Source organism: Centroberyx gerrardi, chromosome 3, assembly GCF_048128805.1.
Source record: "Centroberyx gerrardi isolate f3 chromosome 3, fCenGer3.hap1.cur.20231027, whole genome shotgun sequence".
Taxonomy (NCBI): Eukaryota; Metazoa; Chordata; class Actinopteri; order Beryciformes; family Berycidae; genus Centroberyx; species Centroberyx gerrardi.
The window spans coordinates 19,428,442-19,451,515 of NC_135999.1; the positions used below are offsets into that span (position 1 = coordinate 19,428,442).

The window sequence follows — 23,074 nt, forward strand, 5'->3', positions numbered from 1 at the left end:
AGTGCATTTTATACATATATTATTTCAATTTTTCATTAAAGTACAGAATCCAGCCCCATTTCAGAGCAAAGACACTGAACAAAGCCTCCATATTGGGGTGGGGTGAAAGGGGTTATTGACAACATAACTCTACGTTTTTGCTTGGAAGCCCTTTGTCACTTTATGGAAAAATACTACAAAAATATATGTTTTTGTTATTGGAATAAAATTAAGTAATAGAGTCATTGCCAGTCTTTCACTCGATCAACAAAAAACACAGACACCAAAATCTGTTTAATATATCCTTTATTTTATTAAACAAAATTTCAGTAAAAACTCTTAAGTAGAAAGACAAATTCCCTGTCAGTAGTTTGCTCTAGTCGTAGGGCTGTCCCCAACTAAATTACGTTTTAGCCAACTAAAAGTCTTAGGATCGACTAATTACACAGCCAATCTATTGAACAAATCTGTAAAATTGCTTTCCCCACATTACTGTTCTCCTGCACATCAATAAAGTCACATAAAAAAAATCTCTTCTTTAGATTTAGTTTTTAATCAGAGACCAAGACATCTTCGTTAATATTCTCGTAATGCCAGATATGTGAACCATTTCCAGTAAATAACTTATAAAACATGAGAAACAATTCATAAAAAACTACTGTCAACAGTCAACTATGAACCCACGAGTCAACTGATTGGCTAAGAGGGGGCAGCCCTACACCGTTCTTTCCCATCTCCTAATTTGTTCTCTCTCCTACTGAATTAATGTCTCTAACCACAAAGGAAACGAGTCTGCGTTTACTCATGAACGAACTCCCCCTGACCCCTCAACTCTCGGGTCGCGGGGGGAGAAGGTCGACGGTATCGTGTTAAAAGTACAGCATAGACAGCAGTGTCCGTTACAAAGGCGTTAAGAAAGAACAGAGCGGTGAGCGGGTGCGCCGTGCACGTCGAGCCACCTCTGGCAGTGTTTTCAACTATTATTCTCTTTTTGTTTCGTTTTGTTTTTTAAAAAAAAGGAAGCTACATGATTATCGTCACAAAATAAAATCTCTTTGGCATAGATTACCCACCCAAAAGTATACACACACACACACACGCACGCTTACACACGCACACACACCCTTAGAAGGTTCTCTAACAAAAAACCTACATGCATCATCATTGTCATCATTACCAGTATCATCAGCATTATTATACTATAAAACAAAGATGAGCCCTGTTAAGATTATGAGTCCCATAGTCAGTGATAATTGCATATATTACATTAGGCTGAGGGGAGAGGGAATCTCTACTGATGACTATATGATTCTTTTCTTCTTTTTCCATCTTATCCCATTTCAGCTCCTCTGCCTCCTTTTCCATTACTCTCCCTCTCTCTCTCTTCTGGTTCTGTAAGAAAATGATTACACATGATGAAACAATATTCCAAAAACTGATTTCCAGCAGAATCCAAAATGTTCAAGTCACTTCTCTGTCTTCTTTGTCTTAACATTATCATGCACAAAAGAAACAGTGGACTTGGTTTATGACTTGTTTTATTAAATGTGCTACCAGCATATCTTGATGGGCCAGGCTCTGAGGCGTGTGATAATGAGAGAAGGTGCAGTCAGCATTTGAACGTACTGACCTTTAATAATGCTCGCTGTACTGTTGCCTGTCATAGACCATGCCGCCCTGGTATTCGTCGGGCATCATGTCTCCCTCCATACCGTCCATGGGCATGTCAACTGGATACCCTCCGTAGGCTGGGAAACCAGCGTCCAGCTCTGCAACACACAGGCACATGTAATGTAGATGATGAATTGGAATTTCTAGACATTCACATTTTTGACTTGTTATTACGCACTGCACCAACACATCTACACATCTACCTACACCTTCCTTTTGTGGATTGCCCATAAACATTCCTTGCAATGTAATTCAGTTTGATATAAGCAAAAGAAACTCTTTGGCTCCTCCCTACTGGCTGTTGAAACAGTTGAATTAATGTTCAGCTGAATACAAACTTCGGAGGCCTTTGATGCATTGTGGTGGAAGGAAACAAATAATTTAAGAGGATTTAATTATTGACCCTTGTCATGATAGCAGCTTTAACAATTCAAGTTTTATTTAATTGTGCTTTCAAAAATCACATAGAATTACCAGAGAGTTGAAAAGTTATCTAGATTAAGCGACCTCTATGAGCGATACCAAATTAAAAGAAAAGTGAAAATCACTTCACATTTTTCACAGTCTAGGAACACCATGAACAAAGAGATGGGAGAGGCTGCTGTTAACTTCTCTCTTAGAGAGTCACCCTACTCCCTGTAGAAAGAGACAGAAAACACCGAGGCCACTGAGGGAAATACCAAGTCCATAAAAGGAGAAAAGTCCAGAGAGAGGAAAGGAAGGAAATTAAGAGATAGATGCTAAAGCAGATAAGGAAATTGCAGGAATGAGATCAATGGAGAAAGAACTTGAAACTCTTCAAGAGAATCTGAATTCCACACAGGCTTAAAGTTGGGATGGCAAAGACAAAAAGGTGGAGATGAACAAAGAGTCAGAAAAGAGGATTCAACAGGAAAGAGAGATGGCAAAGGCTGAAGTGAATGAGAAAGACAGATTCAAGCTCTCAAGTATTCTCTGATATCCTTTTGGATCAGGCTGCTACATCTTGACTTGGCCAAATATGACGTTTGGGCAAAGATCTTTACCAAGGAAGAGCAGAGGATGGCTGACAAGTATGACATGTACAGTTGAATTTGAAAAACACATGAGCTGGAGAAAACAGAAGCCCTGAGTTGCAGAGCAGAAATGCAGAGTTGAAAGAGAACTGAAGAAGAGTTGCAGAAGAGAAAGAGTTGGAGAGGGAGACAGGAGATGGAGGAGGCCTTAACCAAACTCGCGACTGATTTGAAGGAGCAATATTACGACAAAAAGAGATGCAAAGTAGGCCTGCGCTGCTTGAGGTTGCTTTCTATCTCTATGGCTATTGCATGCTGCGTTTCTGTTTCAGATCAAAGAAGCAAAAAGACAGAGGGGGCTGTTAAACCTCTGGTCTGGCTCTGCAAGATTGATGGACTATTGTCAAAGATGATACTTCTTCACCAATCCTATTCCATCTGCTTCACTGTTTTTTTAATCGTCTATCCAAAATGACTAAGAAGAAACATGTAAAATAAATCTTTGAGAGTATGGATTTCCCTTTTTTTGGGTTCTTGAATTAATCCTGAGTGAGAAGCACGGGAACTCTTATTGATGATCGGTATATACCAGCATGTATTGATATACAGCTAGTGCACAGTATGTATACAGTTTGAGGAACCAGAGCGCATTTTACATCACATCCACATCACAAACCCATAGACATGCACTAGAACTGTGCAATATTGGAATAATACTTTAACAAACCGTTTCTGCTTACTAGCTAACTGCTAACGCTGCCAGAGAATGCTGGCAGCTGTAATCTGTAAGCTAGAGGGAAGCGCAGCAGGCAGACAACCTGCTGAGCACAAAGCAGCTCTACTGCTGCTGTGGCTGGACCCGCTGTTAGGGGCAGAGGAATGTGCCGTATGGGCACATTTCAGCCAGAGCTACTCACCATCTGGGTAGGGTGCCTCCATGGGGACGGTGTTGTGGGCCTGCAGAGAGTCACGACAGGGCAATGTTCAAAATAAGGTCAACACTTCATACAGAAAGCTTATTAAAGATCTTCTATTAAAACAACCAAATCCTTCTAAACGAATTACTTCAAACAATGCACTTTATCGCCATTATTAACATTATTATTAGATAATTATACTGATATCTGAGCTAGAAGTAAAGAGAAAGAGGTGGAGGTAACAAAATCTTTATAATAATATAGATTTGGTTAGGGCTAGGGGTAGGGTTAAGTTGTGCAGTTGCCACCTCCTGGCAGCGGAGGGTGCCAGACACTCACCATCTCCCAGGCAGCGGGGTCGTGTTTGAACAGGGAGTGTGTGAGCTCCACAGACACACGCTTCTTGTAGTCCGAGTTCTTATCCTCGGAGATACGGAAGAGGACGGCTGCAGCATAGGTGGCTGAGGGAGAGAGTGGGAGGATACGTTAAACGCTGCACAAAAATACACTCCTTTCATTAAAGAAAGTGTTATAGTGTGGGTGTATGTGTTTAAAGAGAAACAGATCTACTCCATATTTTAGGCTAGATTGCACTGAAAGTTTCCAGGTTTTTTTTTAAGATAACTCAATTGTAGCAAGTGGGTCAAAAATAATGATAATGCTGTTGCTCAAGCCGTTACGGCTTCACTGGCTTGTGGGTATTTTCTTTTTTCCAGATGTTTCTTAGTCATCATGAATATAGTAAATCTGCAGAGTCAACTATAAAGCTTTTACAAAGTAATATCTGGAATATATGTCTGTATCTGTGCGTAAGCCACAGACATTCAGCTAGCTGTGTCCCATAATTTCAGCAAGGAATGTTAAAAATGCTAACGATCATTTTTCCCCATACTTTCCCCCAATGTGACCGTTCAAGAGTCAAGAGTCAAGAGTCTGGTGAAGAAATAACCATGAAAAATTCAATACATCCCCTCAACATAACTGCATGCTACATTAAGGTACGGTAATAGCACATTATCTGCGCGCCCTACCAATGCCCTCATTGTTGGAGTGCAGCAGCTCCATCAGCGGGGCCGAGGCTCCCTCGCTGTCGATCAGCTCGGCTGACTGTTTGTCCAGGGCCAGCTCGCACAGAGCGCCCGCCGCCACGCGCTTCACATTGTCCACTGGAGAGTACAGAAGCTGGAGGGGAGGAGGGAGCAAAGTTAGTGAACAAAAAAAGACAATAAGGGGTCTAAAGTGCAGCTGCTGGTTATCAAGGTAGATGAGTATAAGACCCTCAGTTTCCTCCATTACCTGAACAAACAGAGGAATGGTCTGCAGGCTGGCGATCTCGGCTCTGTTGACGGGATCTCTGGCCATGATGTGCAGGGCTCCTGTGCAGCCCTCCACGATCTCCTCCATCCTCACTCCATCCTGAGAAGGGAGAAGAAGAAGAAGAATTGTATTTAATAATTTACAATGACTCATTTGCATAGCATCCCCCCCCAAAAAAAACACACACACAAACACCGTAATTCCTCAATGATCATACCTGGTATGTCTGCTGGGTGGATGAGCCGTGTTTCTGGGCGTCCTGGTGGGCCTTGAGCAGCAGGTTGACCAGGCGGGGGATCGCTCCCGCATCCCTCAGAGGGGCCTGGTTCTCTGGGCACAGAGCCAGGTTACGGATCAGGCCAACCACCGCCTTCAGAGAGGGAGAAGAGGCAGGATTAGAGTCATGATATTGTTCAGCAAAACACGGGCAGCAAACAACTTGAAACTTTCCTCTTCATCAGTCTTTACACTTGGCTTTGTGCTCTTAATTCAATATGAATCTTTGCTCATTTCTCCCCCTAAAATCTGGTCTTGTAATACATAAACGCTGTCATGTGCATTTCATGCTCTGATTGAGAGACTGGCCTTCTGCCCCATCTTCCATCCCCTCCCTCCATCTGTCCAGTCTTTCCCTTCACATTTTCCACACTCTCTTTCCATCTATTCGACATCTATTCTTCCCTCACTTCTTCAGACATTACATCGCCTTTTTGAGCAAAAGTCTGGCATAGAGTGTCTGTCTTTTTTCCTCCCTCTTCTACTTATGTTTAACCGTGCTTCCACTTCCGGGTTTTCCTGGAAACTGCTTTTGGTCTTCCTCTACTTACCTATGTAGAGTCTTTTCCACCATCTCTCCTAAACTCCATTCTCAGTAGGACTGGTCTTATCTTGCTCTCCCTCATTTCCCCAACCTAAACCCTTACTATTCCTCCATCCATCCATCCATCCATCCATCCATCCATCCATCCCTCCCTGTACCTTGATGACGGGCCAGTAGTAGGGCTGGTTGAGCAGCTTGACGATAGCGGGGATGCCGTAATGCAGCCGCACAGCATTCTGCGCCACCTCAGCATGCTGGTGGCGCGAAGTCAGGTGGCGCAGAGCACAGACGGCCGGCTCGGTCACGTCCTCCTTCTCGCCGGCGCGCAACACGGCGTGGATCAGCGCCTCGACGCCGTTGCTCTGGGTGACCAGGGTCTTGTTGTGGGCGTTGTTGCATGTGAGGTTGGAGAGGATGCCGGTGGAGCAAGTCAGCATGTTGATGTCATCTGAACTGAGCAGACCCACCAGCACCTGCAGCAGGCTGTCCATACCCTCCTGGACACAGAGAGAGATTTAGAGATTTTAGAAAGTTCTCAATTTCATGCTTCAAATTATAGGAGATGAAAAATCAAAGTTCCCAATCTAGCCTATCTATCCAAAGAAGCTGACAGAGGAGAGGAAGACAGTCAAGTTGGAGACGGACCTGCTTGGTGGCGGCATCAGACAGGTTCCTGAGCGTCCACAGACAGTTCTGCATCAGACGCTGGCTGGAGCCTGTAAGGTGTTTACCCAGAGCCTGCATCCCACCTGGAGGGAAACAGAAGTCAAATTACTCAGCTGTCAACAACAGCTAATTAGTTGTGCTTTCACGTAGCATTGTGGTTGAGGAGATGCCGTTTGCTCTGGCGGAGGCATCAAGAAGTCGACACACCTGTACGACGGGCCTGTGCGCACAGGTGTGCGCTCACAAACACAAAACTCATAGATTACATACCAGCCTCTACAATGGCAGGTTTGTTGCTGGGGCAAACAGAGAGGACTTTGAGCACACGGCTGGTGGTCCACAGCAGCTTCTCATAGTTGTAGTTTCTCATGATGTGGACTAGACCCTCAGGACCCCCGTTGGCAAGGATGATTAGCTGTGAGAGAAGAGTTATGTGAGTATGTGTTGGTAGATAATAATACAAGATTTACAATTCGTTTTACAGATGATAGGATTAAACGTAACCAGTTTAAATTAAGGCGATTACAACAACAAAACCAATTTATAACAATGGAAATAAAAGTGAAAATTTAAATTTTAACATTAAAGAATGGTAGAAAAGTAAATAAGATTACATAAAATGACTTAAAACATTGATTTGATTTTGCAAACTGATCACATACAGTGAAGGGGGATAGAAAACATTTTTTTATATTCTTTCTGAGAAAATCCTTATGGCTTAGAGTGTGTATGCTTTAAAAGCCATGACCTGCCCAGACACATTAAACCAGTTAATCCTCAGTCACTACACTTTTTAACCACACCCATCCCATCAATGCACCATCACCTGAGTAACTCCATTTACATGCCACACCCAAAACAACACACGCACATACAGTACATGTGCTTGGAACAGTCTCAGATTACATGATCAGGCTAGTATGAACACATCTACACACACACCTTGCTCTCCTGGTTGCCATAGGACAGCAGCTGCAGACAGTCGGTGGTGATGGCCAGGAACTTGGGGTTGCTCTTCTTCAGCAGGGGAACCATCCTCTGCAGGCCGTCGGCCAGACGCACGGCCATCTTAGCCCCCTCCTGGTGCAGCAGCAGGTTGTGCAGTGTGGTGATGGCATAGAACAGCACAGACTCCATGGGGGAGCTGAGGGAGAGAAAGAAGTGGATGAAATGTGTGTCCCAAACTGATGACTGCATCTCCAATTTCCACCCATTTAAAAAGGGAGATTCCACCCTCAAATACTCTTACATTGTTATATATAATCAATCTGTGATGTCCAATGCATTCCAGGGGTTATTTTGTGAGTGCGTGTTGCAATTTACATTTTTGTTGTACCCATTTTTCCTCAACCTGCCTAGTCTACTTCTACTTCAGTTTGTGATTTCCTACATTTACCAGAATGCCTTTCAACAACACTTAAGAGAATGTGCCTGAACTTGTTGCATTCAGCTGTGGGTTATTGGTGTAGGTGGAGAGAGCAATAGCAAACAGTAAGAGCAAGTTTTTCCAGTCGAGAAAAAGTGAGAGTCACGGCTCTTATTCAAAACACAACATGCCTTGTGGCTGCATTGCATTCTGGTCTATTGAGGCTACTGTTGGTGGAGGGATTTCTCCCTGGATGAGTGTTGAACGTTGGTGCGAAATGGCGGCTCTAGAATGAAGCCTTTTTGATTCTGACCCTAAAACTGGCGTTTACCATTCATGTTTTAGATAGTTGAACATTTTTCTGCTATCAAACTCCATTGTAACTGCACTGGAAATATCTAAATGTGACATCACGTTGTCTACATTTGGCCTGTTATCCATGGGAATAAGAAAAACACAACACCAAACAACAAAATGGACCCAGAAATGCAAAGTACATCACCAATGTCATTTTAACCAATGTCAAAATGTTGTAGGTGGAATTTTCCTTGCATGTTCATGTTTGATCTGGACATCATGCACATTACTCCAACATATAAAGAACACCAGATTCGAACTGCGATAAATGCGACAAGTCACAAATTGCATCCATTCATCCATCCCTCTCTCCCTCCATCCAGCAGTACCTGAGCATGCGGACTAAGGCGGGGATGCCTCCGGACTTGAAGATGGACAGCAGGCCCTCCCTCTGGTGGGACAGGTTGTGGAGGATGCTGGCTGTGGCACGGGCCGTCTCCATGTCGCCTGTGTTCTGCATGGCCCGCACTACGGCCGCCACCATCTGAGGTGACTGCATGAGCACACGCCGTGAAGCCTCCTTACGGGTCAGCTGGTTGACAATCAGCGCTGCCTTGTTGACCACCACCTAATGGGAGATGGAGAGGGCAGAGAAGAGTTAATAGGTAGAATGGGTGGTATAGACATATTAGACTTTATAGGGAAGTATTACATGTCACGTTTAGACTCAATGGACAAAGAGCAGAACTATTAGGCTTTTGGGAAGATTGGAGATCAAGGTTGGTTGGCAGTGGGTATTAGAGAAAATGTCAGGTAAAAGTTACTTTGTAGAGAGACTTGACTGCAGGAGTCAATGCACAATAGTTTGCAGGATATTTCAGGTGAATCACTGTAGTAGACAGATTGAGGCCGAGGCAAACATGGAGACTTGCAGGTTGACATGTAGGCTTATGCAGACTAAACAGGGATGTGCAAAGACTAAAGACTGAGCCCTACTTTGTGTGTGTATGTGTATGTGTGTGTGTGTGTGTGTGAAGGTTGAACGTATGTCTATACAGTGTTCGAAATATAACTTTTTGGCTCACCTGCCAAGGGCTAAACTAAAAAAACACACCTGCCAAAAATAATTTTTACTGGCCAAAATAATTAAAATACATTTTTATCACCGTATTTGTTTTCAATACTATTTCATGTATAGAATGAGGTACTGTGTTAATAAAAACTTGCTCACTCACTTATACAATGGATCAAGTTTATAATTAATCATGAAATTCAACAGAACCCAGAACATCAGAATATAACTGAGGCAACTGAGACTCGTTATCGACTCATAAAGTTACCGGCCAGTGTGGCTGGAGACCCTTATTAATTTATCCCACAAAGACTAATTTTATCAACATCTGGCACTTGGTTGGTGTTAATTTCCAACCCTGTATATGTATATGGTTTTGCGTTCATCACCTGGTCCTCATCGTTGAGCAGCTTGGTGAGCTCTGGCACGGCACGTGTGGCGAGCTCGGCGTCATCCTGGTAGTTGATCAGATGGATGATGGCCGTCTTGAGCAGCTGGGACGGCTCGGCCAGCCGCTGGACGTTGGTCATCTGGGACGGGTCTGTCTGAGTAGACAGGATGGCCGTTCCCTCCCCCAGCGTCTCTGGGAACATGGCCGCCCGCACCCGCTGGGTCCTGGTCATGGTGTACTGGGACTCCAAGTCTGTGAGACGGACGGCAGAGGGGAGGGGGAGAGTAGTTAAGACAGTGTTTTCTAATGGTCTGTGTTTGATTGACTGATTATGATGATGATGGAGACAACACCTGGGATTATGGCAAACGTATACTGATTATTAGGCATGGGACGATATGCTTATGTCAGGATACGATTCCATATGCGATATGGGGTTCACGATTCTATACAACCACGATACGATGTAATAAATAAAAGTTTGATGACAAAAAAGTATGGCTGTGCAGAATTATGTTTATTTCTGAGCCACAAATCTTTCTAGCGATGGCATTGGCTTGCTAGAATGTAAACAGCAATTTAAAAATGTCTTTACAAAGTGCAAATAATATAATTTCAATCGAGAGCTTGTGAAATTGTGATGCGCAAGCTGCCCCACGATACACACTGTCATATTTTTGTATTGCGATCTATTGATTTTCAATATATCGTCCCATCGCTACTGATTATATATTCTGGCACTGTTTTGATCCTGCCATGACATGCTTAAGTCACACAATGTCTTTCCTGCTGTCTGTATGCGCGTCTTACCAGGCTCTTCACTTGTCATGGTGGTGGTGACAGTGTAGTGCTTGGAGGTGCTGTACTCTGTGCCGTCATCATCTCTGACTGTGGTGGCCCCAGACTGGATGCCAGAGTCTGTGCCATAGTACGTATGCTGCCACTCTGCCACCTTCGTCATGCCCTCAGGCTCACCCACTAGGAAGCAGGGAGAGAGGCATTGTGGGTCATTTAATAGCAGGTTTGAGACCACAACCACATGGACAGGGAGCGAGAGGGATTCAATCTGGAGTTTGTCGAGCATGTTAATTATGGGCAAGACCTTGAGATTTGTCTTTATTCCAGTGCAATACAAACATAAAGCTGCAATCTTTTGTTAGAATTTGGATTAAGGATTTGGACCTACATGAAAACAATAGCTGGAAGTAGAAAAGGTCATGATCAAGGCATGGGCTTTTCGACAGACTCCAGTATATGAAAACTAGTATAATAGTAGTATAAAAATCAACATAAATTCAACAGAATATTATTAAACTTCACTGACAGGGAACATGAGACAAAGAAGAATAGCATAAAGCATAAAAATGAAACAGATTAGAGAAATGGAAGAGGAAGTTAAATTATGTTAAAAAAAGAAAAAGAGTATCACATACTTTGCATTGCCATCCTCGCCTCCCGGGATCAAAACAACAACGGAGCAAACCTACAAAGCACAAAGCAAAACAAACACACATTAGGAATTGCAACATTTCCTCTCATATAAATGATTATCATACTACTCAGATATTACTGGACACGTGACAATGTCTTTTCACAAACAAACATTCACACAAGGTTTGGCAGTGACTTTCTCTGCTCCCTTAGATAGACAGGATTATCATTCAGCTTCTGATCCTCCTAGGTATGGTAGCTCAGGAGATGACCCCCCCCCCCCCATATGCACCCTGACCTAAAAATGACAACACACACAGAGCAGCAGCAGTGGCTGGTGGGGGCGGAGCCTGTGCTGGGAGGAGAGACAGCTGTAAGGCAGGAATGTCAGCCACTCGGCCCATTTGACCTTTCACCCCAGCCTCCGCCCATACAGCCGTGGGAGCGGGACGCCTGCTGCTGACGCATGGCAACCAGGAACCTGCTCGGCAGGTTTCGACTCCAGTAGGCGAGTCTCTGTGTTGGAGACAGTGAGCGCACTCGCTCTCACACTCCTATCACGCTCAAGCCTCACCCAAAACAAAATCCCTGCAACCTGGCTTCAGCTTTTGATTGGTTTATTTCAAATACTAACACTGATTTGCTTGCTGGGTCTCAAGTAATCTGGTATCCTGGGCCATCTTTTTACAATCTGTATTTGTGTTTCAACAGTGTGCTAGATTGTGTAACTGCCATGCTACTTGTTGGTGCACGTTTGTTCTACACCTACTTTCTTTTCAACTTGTTCTCTCGTTTCCTCACTGAATCCTCCCTCTCTCCAGATTCAGGTTTTCCATCCTTACAGTGGCATTTTATCCTGTTCTAACTGAAATAATATATATTTTTTTTTTTACACTGGCCTGCCTGCTCCTCCACCTCTTTGCTTTCATTTTCATGTACGTCACCAGTAAATGCATGCACCTTTGTGTAAAAATGTCCGAAGCCAGGCTGTAAGGGTGAATCCCAGAGATTTTGACATATAGGCCCTATGTGATTCTTATCTTAGAGTTATCTTAGACAGTTGTTCAACATCTTTTTCCATTATTAAACATCTTACGAAGAGGGAGCACAGTTATTAACTGCTATTAAAGTAAGAATAACATGGGATTTGTATGTCAAATATTAAATCTATTACTTATGAAACGGTATTGTTTCTCTGTCTGTAACTAAATGTGATGTTGCTGTCTTTGCCAGGCTTCCTTTGTACAAGGGACCCTACACTAATCTGGATAAATGAAGACTGAATCAAAAACATAAAAAATACATTATCCTTGTAATGAGAGTCCAGCCCAGACCCAAAATAACCTCCTGCTGTCAGGAGTTGGAGAATGTCCCACATCTCCACATTTCAGTAGCTTGAGTGTTATCCATCACAGAAATCCTCTTTCTCCTCATCACAGAAAAATCTGCATTCATTACAGCTGTGTGCCACTGCGTGTGACATATGACTGATAACAATGTGTCCACTGTACTGGCTAGCAGTGTTTTCAGATGTTTGCAATGTTGGGGAGTGTTACTGACGGGATTCTTTGCTGGGCACATTACTGGCATGGTGCTTGTGTGTGTGAATGCAAGTGAGAGTGTGTGAGTACTACACTGATTTATAGAGACACTGAAGATGTACAGGAGGTTGCAAAGTCAAAAACAAACAAACACCTTCAACAGACAAAATAGGGAGAAGTATTTCCCTCCTTTAAGCTCTTTTATATGGTGGCTGGTCGTAGCTTACAACTTACAACGGCACATATCATGCAAAGGGAAGTAAGCTTATCTTCCAACTTGTAGTCAACTCGTCCTAATAAAACAAGTTGGGGCTAAGAGCCAGGAGGTCTAGCTGGCATGTTGGCACAAAATGAGCTATGCAGGCTTAAATTGCCACCTTCGCCTTTCTTCACATTCTACTTCACTGAACAAATGCGTATAATCACATGCTCTGACCTCACAATGCAGCAAGAAATCACAGTTGATCAATGAGTACGGCGAAAAGGAATGTGTACAAAGTGGAACTGCTGTATCTGCCATGCATTAGACCTGTTATGTGATGTTTTAGTGAAAGTACCACTCCCTTGTCTTTTCGCCCTGCAGCTTTGCATACGGATGTGTGTGTTCTTATGTTTCACTCCCTCAGCCAGGACAGCCCATGTTTTTTTTCCCCCCCGGCATCTTGCTGCGTGCGTGCTGGCGTGTGTGTGTATACCACTGTAGCCCCTGCAGGGGTCTTTGTATTCGATTACAATTGGTATGGAAAAGGCACTGACAATGGTGTGTGTGCGTGCCAGCAAAAAGTGTGTATTGCATGTTCCTCACTAGCCAGTGCCCATCCTAAATATGTGCTTATCTCTGTAGCACTTTGGTGGACTAGCGAGCCACTGGCAAGTCCCCACACATTTCTCTGGGGCTGCATGTGTATGTATATTTATGTTTGCGTGTTCAAAATATATTCATCTCAACTTGAGGGTGTTGTAAGATCCCAATGTGTCCCTATAACTCACTCTCACCTTCATAGCGAACAGCAGCTCAGTGAGTCACAAGCTGTAGTCAGTCTGCCTCGGGGTCTCATGGGGTTTGGCCAAAAGGACTGTCTGTGCATGCAGTTACATGCTAGCTTACAGGTAATACACTGACTCACCATGCCACAGGCAGAAACTACTTACAGTGTTTTCCTACCTCTCTTACTTGTATAAGGTGTGGCCCCTTTTTACCCACAAGCAAGGAGTAATGGCAAGGTGTCAATCATAAGATCTTAAGCCACTACTAGCTATCTATAAATTTGGCGAGGGGAAGGAATTTATAAAACTGTCACACACCAGCTTTGTGGACTGGGTTTCCCAAAACCATTTTAACTAAAATCGTTTTATTGTTTCACTGTAAACCAATGGATTTTGTAAAACACACTGAGTACAAAACCAGAATTCATAAAGGTTTTTCTTTTTAAACACACAACTACAGCAAGCACTGCAGGTCTACAGTGGCGGAACTTTCCTGTTTTCAGTTAAATCAGCGACAGTGTTTGTGTAGTCTTTGTTTTCCTGGGCGAGGCAGCGGGTTCAGCCAACTGTTGCAGTGCTGTGACACGCCCCGCACATCGCCTAGGTAACAGAAGCTCTCGCTCAGCTCACGCACCGTGCTGTGGAGGCTTTATCTGATGTCTGGAGCAATGCTCACTCGTTGCTGATAAGTGTTGCTCCATCTTGGTTCTCAGCCTCTCTTTCCTCATATGCACTCACCATGTCATACACTCACCCATCTGCTTGCTCAGTGTATCTCTCTCTCTCTCTCTCTCTCTCTCTCTCTCTCTCACACACACACACACACTCTCCTACACTCCCTCGCTTGTAAGAGAGGCGACATGTTTTTCTAATTCTGACCAGCTGACTGTGCCCTGACCTCTGTGCCAGGCTGTGGAGATGGTTCCAGCGCTGGGGGGCTGGTGATAGCGGACAGCAGATAAGAGACGGGAATGTTCGAAGTAGGCGTCAGTCACATAGAGAGCCAAAGAAAATGACTGCCACTTTTAATTGTATACAGCATAAATCAAAATTACAGCTGAGCATCTTGTCACCAGAAAAAATTCCCTGTAACCATTGTTGTTGGATAGTAAAGAGAAAACATCTAGGGTTGTGTAACGTCTTTCTCGGTCATAAATGAACGAGTATCAAGGCTATGCCAATCCCTCCCACATTGTTCAGCCGTGACGGAAAAGCTGTTGGTTGTATTGTATGCTTTTCAGTGGACTTTGCTCTCTTCCAGTTAATGAGTGATACATCCTTTCACTCTCACTGTACCTTGCTCTGTCATCTCCCTTTACTGCCGCCACCGCCACCATCCGCAAAAACATTCACCACCAACATGTGAGCCATACTTTTTCTCAAGAAAACGCACACACACCCCGGCCAACCCACACACACCACCATCTTCCACTATCCTGTTGAGCAACTTGCCACTGTGGATGATTGCTGACTTAGGGGGCTTCAAAAAAAAAAAAAAAAAAAAAAAAACAGGCACAGTGAAAGCAGGAATGTGTGTCAGTGCAACCTGCCAGTGAACGAGTTTGAACAGAAAAGGAGAGAGAGATGAATACTGTTTAGCACCCAGTGCTGTAATGCTGGTGTGACATTCCACACTAACTTGGCATATTCAATCTGTCCTGCGTCCGTCCATAAATCCTTTGCTGAAAAACAAAATGCGCATACTTTTTCGCTCTCCCTTTCTGTCTTCTACTTACACACGTGCATACACACACACACACACACACACACACCTGATACCTAAAGCTCTCCAAAGCTTTTTGATTACACTCTTTCCCTTTCTCACAATAACTGAAACTTAGACAATATGAGGAGACAGCCATTGCGACAGTGGATGAGTAACTCAGTTGATGGTGAGAACAAACTAACAAACTATGCTTGTCCCGCCTCCACACACACACACACGCACACGCACACACACACACACACACACACACACACACACACACACACACAGGCATGTCAGACAGGGAGTGTCTCCACAGCAGTGACAGGACCTCAACAAGGGCGTGGTGGTGCAGTGTGTTGGTGTACGGGAGTGTTGGGTGAGGTCCCCCCCCCCCGCTGAACACGCCTAATGGCCAGAGGGGTTAAACAGCAGCATGAGTACATTTTACTCTCTTCACCAAGTCCTCCCAATAACTAAAAATAGCAACTATTCAGTTACTCTCACACTGATATACACTTATTTATCACCAACACTCCAGCTGACCAAATTTTGACTTGGCTAGCCTAAGCTCTTCTATCGCAGCAGGAATGAATCAGGTCAGGGAAGAGGCCCAGGGGGGTCGGTGATGAACTCTGGCTCTATTCCAAGCTGGATCCTACCGAAAAGGCATGGGTGTAAATAACAGTTATCACCGGGCCTTTTGCTGTCCGCTCTCCTAGGCTTTGGCACGTCACTGCCTGGGGAGTTTAAGCTGACAATGTGATGTTTTAGCTACAGTACGAAATAGGAATATGAAATGTACAAAATAATATGTATTAATATACTCTATATGGACAAAGGGGTAAGACAAGCATAAGTTTTTACTTCTTCCTACTCCTTTTCGAACATGTAATATTGACTACTTTTTTGTTTGTCAAGAATTTACCGTATGTTTTCAGTTTTGTTGTTTCTTTTTTTTGCCTATTCGATGGATTTTCTTTTCTTTTTTTTCTTTTTTGTTGTTGTTACATGTTCAAAATAAATACACAAATAAATAAACTCACTTCTTAAAAACACTTTCACAGCAAAGTTTTTTTTTTTACATATCTTGTTAATTTGCCTTTCTCATCATTTTGAGGGTTACAACATTATTACTAGTACATGAGAACAATACTGCTTTGTCATTTTAGAAACTTCGACTCCATTTATAGGAATCATGGTTTCTATTAGGCCTCTAATGTCATGTTTAGACAGACAGAGGCAGATGTATACGGGCAACTAAAGCAGATTATGTCCCGTTACCACACATCTGTAAAGCTTCATGCACCATCTGCGCAGCACCAGATCATCAATTTGACATATAGGCTAGCCACACGCACACACACACATATGCCCCCTGACATGCAACACCCACTCCTCTTAATATACACTGTTTTCCCAGATGACTTTAACACAACACCCTGCACTCACACAACCCAACCCTCCTGATACACTAAATGGCTTTGAGTGGATGTGTAGCCAGCTGAGCCTCTGTGGTTAGTAAGCATTCCCTTGACATTGTTCTCTCTCTCCATCCCTTTCTCTCTGGCACGGGGTCGGGGTCCAGCTGTCCCACTGGGAGAGCTTAACCCCCCCACCCCTCCTCCTCCTCCTCCTCCTCCCCAAATCACCACTTCCCTTTTTCATTCCATGTCCCCCACTCATCCCAGAGTAACATAACTGTTATGGCACTGTTATGTAGGCAGTGGGGGCTAATTGGATAGCTGTTTGGTATAAATCAATATGGGAGGATGTGAAGTGGTGCACAGCTAATGGATCTATTGTGGTGGGTGACAGGAAGCGGTGGTCATCATGGTCTGACTCAGGCTCGGGACGGCTGCTGCGGGGTCAGGGAGGAGAAGTTTGCTGCTGTAATTGTGCAACTGTTCCCACTTACTGTACTGGCTGCACTCTTACTGTATTCTCTACAGGCAACACAATCCTGACAAACTAGGCTATCGCAGGTCGGGGGCCGAGTTCAGAGGAAGGAATGGAAAGAACATGGCTCGGTATCTCTGCAAATGTGCTCACTCTTTGGGAGAACATTCATCATTTCACTCTAACAGGCAGTTGATAAAATCCAGACCATAGCAACATCGGCATGCCAAGAGCCCATAACAGAGAGACATTGTAGAAATAGAGAATGGGATACTGCTGGTGCGCACTTGTGCAAGACACAAACTGAATTTGCCTTTATGTGGTGGATACAGTATGCTCCACCTGCCATTAACACATATCTGATAACGCTCCCACCAACACAGACCATGTCAACCACAGTCCCCATGCCAATAAATAAAATAAGCACTGGAATGTATACTGGCTCAAGATCGGTCTGTTGATGCACTGCAACTACTTTAATGAGTCGAATTAGGCCAGTGGATACAGTATGGTTGCTGGAAACTGGTGGGTAGTTGTTTACTCCCCGTAGGCTCTCGCTGTGAATCAAAGGAAATGTGAGTTGTCTCGGAGGAGGTGCCTGAGTGCAGAACGGGATCAGATTACATGAAGCTGGAAAGCAGATAAAGAAGGAGGGAATGAGTAAAAAGGGGTGTACCCTGTGTAGCAATAAGCCGTAATTTGCAAGGCGTGTAGAGAAATACGGTTCACGAAATGTTCCATCACATATTGACTATCAGACATGCAGAGAGGAAAGAGTAGAAAAACAGAAGTATGTCTATAAATGAAGAAGTTTGTCCTTCCATATCATGACAACTATGTCCAACATAAAAGGAAGAAGTGGAAATCAAAGAGCTAAACTGCATTCCATTCCAGCAATTTTTTTTTAATCAAGTCCATTGAGGTGCAATATTTGCCCAGCTACTCTGTTTTTGGGCACAGAGGATGTTTTTAACGCACTGATTTTGTGCTGGGTCCTAAGTAGGATGCCCCCCTCCATGTTGTTTGGTTGACGGTAGGAAGGAAGAGGATGAACTAAGTCTCTGATATAGCACAGAGAGCTTCTGTGTCCCAGTTACTTTGTTTGGGGTGGAGAGGAAAGAGTAGCAGCATTGTCCCATTGACTGCTGTCACAGTGAAAAGGAAACCGGGTCTCAAGTGTCTCCACTGGATGCAACCGAAAAGCTGCTGCACACCAAGATGGCTCTGTCTTGTTTCTCTGGCCAAGTTTGGGTCGGCATACCCAAAAGCCCCGTTTCAGGCCTGACAGGGAGTCTTAGCTTGCACCGCCACGCATGGGTGTGCTGGTGAGCGCTGAGCCGATGTGACAGATGATGAATTTTTCAGGGAGATTGGAGGCGTAGAGGGGAGGGGGAGGGGGGGCGGCTTGGGAGAGCAGGGCAAAAGTCTGAGGGGACGCTAAAGAATACAGCGCACCCCAGGAACAAGTTCAGCTGACAAGTTGAAAGAGCCTGCCAGACATCTAAAGAGGGCAGAGTAGAATAATGGAAAAATACATCCAGAGTTTGCTCTTCCATACCATGTAAGCCGTGACTAAAATAAAGGGAAGTAGTGAAAAATGGAAGTAGTAAAAAAATGATTCAAACTATTTCAAATACAAAAAAGAGCAAGGCAGGTAAGATTTACTTATTCTGATGAATCAGCAGTCACGTCACTTGTTTCATACATGCAATAGGCTATTCACTTCTCTGTGAGACGATGATCCTCTGCTAATAGGTAGTGTATCTGACAAGTCAAGACTCCCCGGTGATTTGCATTCTATGTCAACCGCACCCTCGCTCTCCTCCCTTCCCTCAATCTCTCATTGGAGTGTAATTAAGGGATGGCTGAGTAGGAGGTAGAGGAGGAGAAAAGCACCGCAGGACTCATCAGAGTCACTGTGCTGAGAAATACAACTCAGCCAAATCATCCAACTGTGAAAACTTTGCCTTTTGAGTCAGTGCAGGAATCTAGTTCACTCACTCCCCATCCCTACTTGGGCATGCGGAACTGTGTCAGTAATGAAAAAATTATCAATGGTAATATATTCATGAAGAAACAGTAGGATTCAGCTATTTCCAGCTTGCTGTCAGCTGATGCGCTGTGTGTTTTGGACAGAGCTTTGATAGGAGTTGACTTGAAAAGAGTAAGTTGGCGGGCCTCCGACGTCCTAAAAGTGCGAGTGATGGGGAAAAACAGCCATTAGGCCTTTGACATTTTAAGTAAGGGACATCTTCTTGTCCTCTTTTGATCCAACTTAGAGAACTGCCTACAGTAAATAATTAATTTTAGTGATGGTTAGGGTTCAGCAGTGCCAACTCTTCAGCATTACACCACTGTGCTCTGGACATGCCAGAGGCTTTTCACAGAAAGCACAAATCTCTTTTAGGACAATTTTGCCTGTCCTATTATTTAATTATTCATGTATTAATACTGAAAAGGACCAAAATCCTTTGGTTGGCTTTGCTTGGATTGAAAGAACCATTTCACTGAAAGTCTACTGTTTTGCTACACCTGCCTGGTTTTCTTTTATGTGTTGTGGCCTGCGGAGGCAGCGTGTAAAGCTGTCCACTTTAAAAAGTCACCTTGTCTATGGATAACACATTAACGATGGTGATTTCTTGCTGTGATGTTCTTTGCTCGGAGATAAAGAATGGAGAGTTGGGCGTCTGGGAACAAGCAGGGACAAATAAATCTGCTTTGGATTGATAACGGCATTGTCTGATGAAGATCTGCTCTTAAGCCTCTGGAAGTTAACCTCTGGGAGATTATGAAGCCATCACACCATCTTCCCTTTGACTTCAACTACAAAGCCCCCTATCACGGCTGACCAGAAACCCTATCTGCCCGCGTCCCCGTCTCCATGTGAACACTAACACACAGAGCCGTGGTGATATGCAGACAGAGCAGGTCGCTCGTGTCGCGCGCCCTGAGCGGCTGTAACCGAGCCCCGGGAAAGTGCTCAGTCAGGCACCACTGGAGAGACACAGAGGCAGAGAACAGGGACAGGCAAGACGGCGAACCCACAGTCAGAGAAACCCTTCGAGTTAAACAAAGAAGCCAGGAGATACGCTATACAGTAATCCCCCTTTGCAAAGTGTAGACCTATTTATAAACTGAAGGATCTCCTGGCCTCTTGCTCTGCTAATGTAGGACAATATCAGGGAATTAAGCGGGAGGGGTGGGGGATTATCGCCAATGCCACCACAGCTGTAGCCACGAATCTACAGTAAAGTCAAAACCCCCCCAACCACCCCACCACGCAACCCCTCCTTCCCCCCGGGGCAGACAGGAACAGCTTTCCAACCAGGGTGCTGTCTGCCGCTGCAGTACTTCATGGCACAGGCCCAGGGCGAGCTCGGTGGAGGCCCGACTGGCAGAAAGTACTGGCAACCCTGCTCAATTCAACCTGACACACATTCAGTAACCTCAGCTGGACACACTGGTCTAGAACACAGTTGGACGCCAAAAACTTGTTTGCCGTTGTTCTCGGTGCTTTGTGATGGTATAACCTGCTGGTAATGTGGGGGAAAAAAAGCAATTTGATGTGATTTAGTGTTTAATGTGCCGGGCCCTCTGCGCGAATCACCAAGAGAGAGAGGCTCAGTTTTGAAAAACAGCTGTTTAAACTCTAATTCCACGCTGACCCGTGTCAAATTTGACTTTCACAGATATTAAAGTTGGCCCTGGAGCATCAAATGACTTAATCGCATAAGAAAAGCGGATAAGATAAAAGTCATCTCAGCTGGATGTTGATTTTAGTGGATTTACTCATGAAATCAAATGAGAGAAATTTGTGTTCCTGCAGACACTAAGAAGGATTGAGAAATTTTCTGTGACGAAACGTTGTGTGGTGTCTTTATGGGTCAAGATGAAGTCAGGAGGCTTTGCAAAGGTAATGACATCATGGAAGATTCAGCAACACCTGGAAACATCACTACTGTCTGGCACGAATGAACATGTGGGAATGGATGGGGGGGGGTCTAGTAATACCAACTCACGCATGTATCAAATGTTGCCACTGTGTTCATTATTATTCATTATTCATTGTCATACATTATAGATGTGTGAACAAGAAGTCACTCCCACCCCAAGCACAATTTGTTCACCAGTGCTGTCATGGCAAAGCAGCAGGGGGTCGAGAAAGCTCATCTGTATAAACCCACTACAGTAAAGTAAACAAGAAAAAAATAAAGGATAAATAAAGAATAAATTGCATTGTCGTTACCCGCTATATAGATGTCCATAATAATGTATGTGGCATCATACGATCACTGATACGCAGTCCGAAACACTTCCCTCAGTCTCTCTCTGTGTCCCTGTTTGTCTCTCTCGCGCGCAAGCACGCGCACACACACGCGCTTAACTTGACGCCACTAATGACACTGTGGGACTCTCTATTGATATTACGTGACGCCAAGTCGATCGATACTTGGGCCAAACGTCGTTAACTATTTGGCAGAAAGAGCGTTTTGACATTTGAGACTGTCAGAAATAGATAGGCTATTCAGTAAATTAAGAAAAACCAACGCAAACTTTTATTGCTGCTGGAGGAACAGCAGGCTGTAATGGACCTTCACTGTGGCTGGCTCAGCCTGAGGCATGCGGAAATGAATCCCAAAGACAATTCTAGATTTGCATCCAGGTAAGTAGGAGACATTACAAATGTTACCAAACGTTGCCCAGATAGCCTACACATAGATATTTAGAGAGCGAGATAAAAAACGAATACACAATAGACAAAACGAAAAAAATGTATAGGTACACAAAGTACTGCCCAAAGTGGGGGAGAAACTACAATTCGTCAGTGACCAGAATATGAACACTTAAAAGACAATAAAACCACACATGCGATAAGTGAATCTCACCTGTCGAAACACGAAGCAGCGTTTCAGATTATTCCAGGTAAGTGTTGTTCTCGGTGGGACACTTCACTTCACTTCTACTCTTCACTTCACTCCACGCCACACTCTCTCCTCTGCTGCTGCCCGACGGTCCTCTGAACAAAAATGAGTAAAAGAAGCGTCACCTCAGCGCAGGCTCCGCCCTCCTCAGCGCGACCCCACCCTGCCCGCAGCTCCACACTTCAGTGACTGTTGCCATTATTTATTACTTCACCATTGTTGTTGGGAATTTACTCACACAAACAAACAGCTATAGAGAAAGTCTACTTCTTTAGTATGTGTGCTGCGTTCAGTAACATCACCTACAATCGAATGAAGCGAGAGTTACCCTTGATAAATAGAGCTATAGTAAACTAATAGTACATTTTAGAAGGATACCATACAAAGGTACCACAGCAAAAGTTTAAATTACTGTGTCAAAACATATATTGCAGTAATACCATAGGAGATTAAAAGTAGGCTACGGTAAGATCACTATAAATTGAACTGATAGCCTACCACAGACAGGAATACTATAGGAATATTATAGGAATACCATAGGGGATAAACGTAGACTATAATAGAGTATGTTATGATATTTATAAACTCACTTTTGCGTACCACAGACACGCTATAGTTTTCCGTGATAGTATTATAGGACTGTTGTGGAGTTTTTTCCCATGAGGTCTATTGCTCATTTCATAGGTTTCGCCTCTTTGCGCACCTGAGACTGTAGCGCGTGAAGCCGACCACACCTTTATATGACGTCACGAAACCCAGACAGAAATGAGTCACAATAGTCGGGAAATTGTACACTGTCAGCAAGAGTAATCACTCGATTCATTGGAAGACAGACATCATTTTGTTCTCTGTTAAGATGGCATGTAAGATAGACATATCCTTTTGATGCCTTTTTTAGAGAGAGAGTGAGTGAGTGTGTGTGTGTGCGTGTGTGTGTTTGTGTGTGTGTGTGTGTGTGAATGTGTGTGTGTGTGTGTGTGTGTGAGTGAGTGAGTGAGTGAGAGAGAGAGAGAGAGAGAGAGAGAGAGAGAGAGAGAGATTTAATTCTGATCTTTCACCTTGATCCTTTGGCAGTGTTGTGTTTTATTTGAATACCAA

The 23,074-nt window shown here is 44.0% G+C and overlaps 1 protein-coding gene across 1 annotated transcript; it reads right to left on the reverse strand.

Moving 5' to 3' along the window:
* Positions 1-268: 268 nt before the first annotated feature.
* jupa (junction plakoglobin a) lies at positions 269-22,082 on the reverse strand. The gene is made up of 16 exons (XM_071915275.1): positions 21,941-22,082; positions 10,925-10,974; positions 10,302-10,469; positions 9,490-9,743; positions 8,418-8,656; positions 7,308-7,509; positions 6,636-6,780; positions 6,345-6,448; positions 5,858-6,196; positions 5,097-5,249; positions 4,859-4,978; positions 4,594-4,744; positions 3,902-4,023; positions 3,563-3,602; positions 1,610-1,748; positions 269-1,371 (listed from the first exon to the last, which is right to left on the reverse strand). Exons 2-15 carry the CDS (start codon positions 10,935-10,937, stop codon positions 1,612-1,614), a joined length of 2,187 nt encoding a protein of 728 aa, XP_071771376.1. The 5' UTR covers positions 10,938-10,974; positions 21,941-22,082; the 3' UTR covers positions 269-1,371; positions 1,610-1,611.
* Between the last annotated feature and the right edge of the window lie 992 nt (positions 22,083-23,074).

Coding starts and splice junctions, on each gene's coding strand:
- jupa (XM_071915275.1), bottom strand. Junction 5,250..5,857: donor ACTACTGGCCCGTCATCAAG/GTACAGGGAGGG, acceptor CCCTCTCTGAAG/GCGGTGGTTGGCCTGATCCG. Junction 3,603..3,901: donor ACCCCGCTGCCTGGGAGATG/GTGAGTGTCTGG, acceptor GACTCTCTGCAG/GCCCACAACACCGTCCCCAT.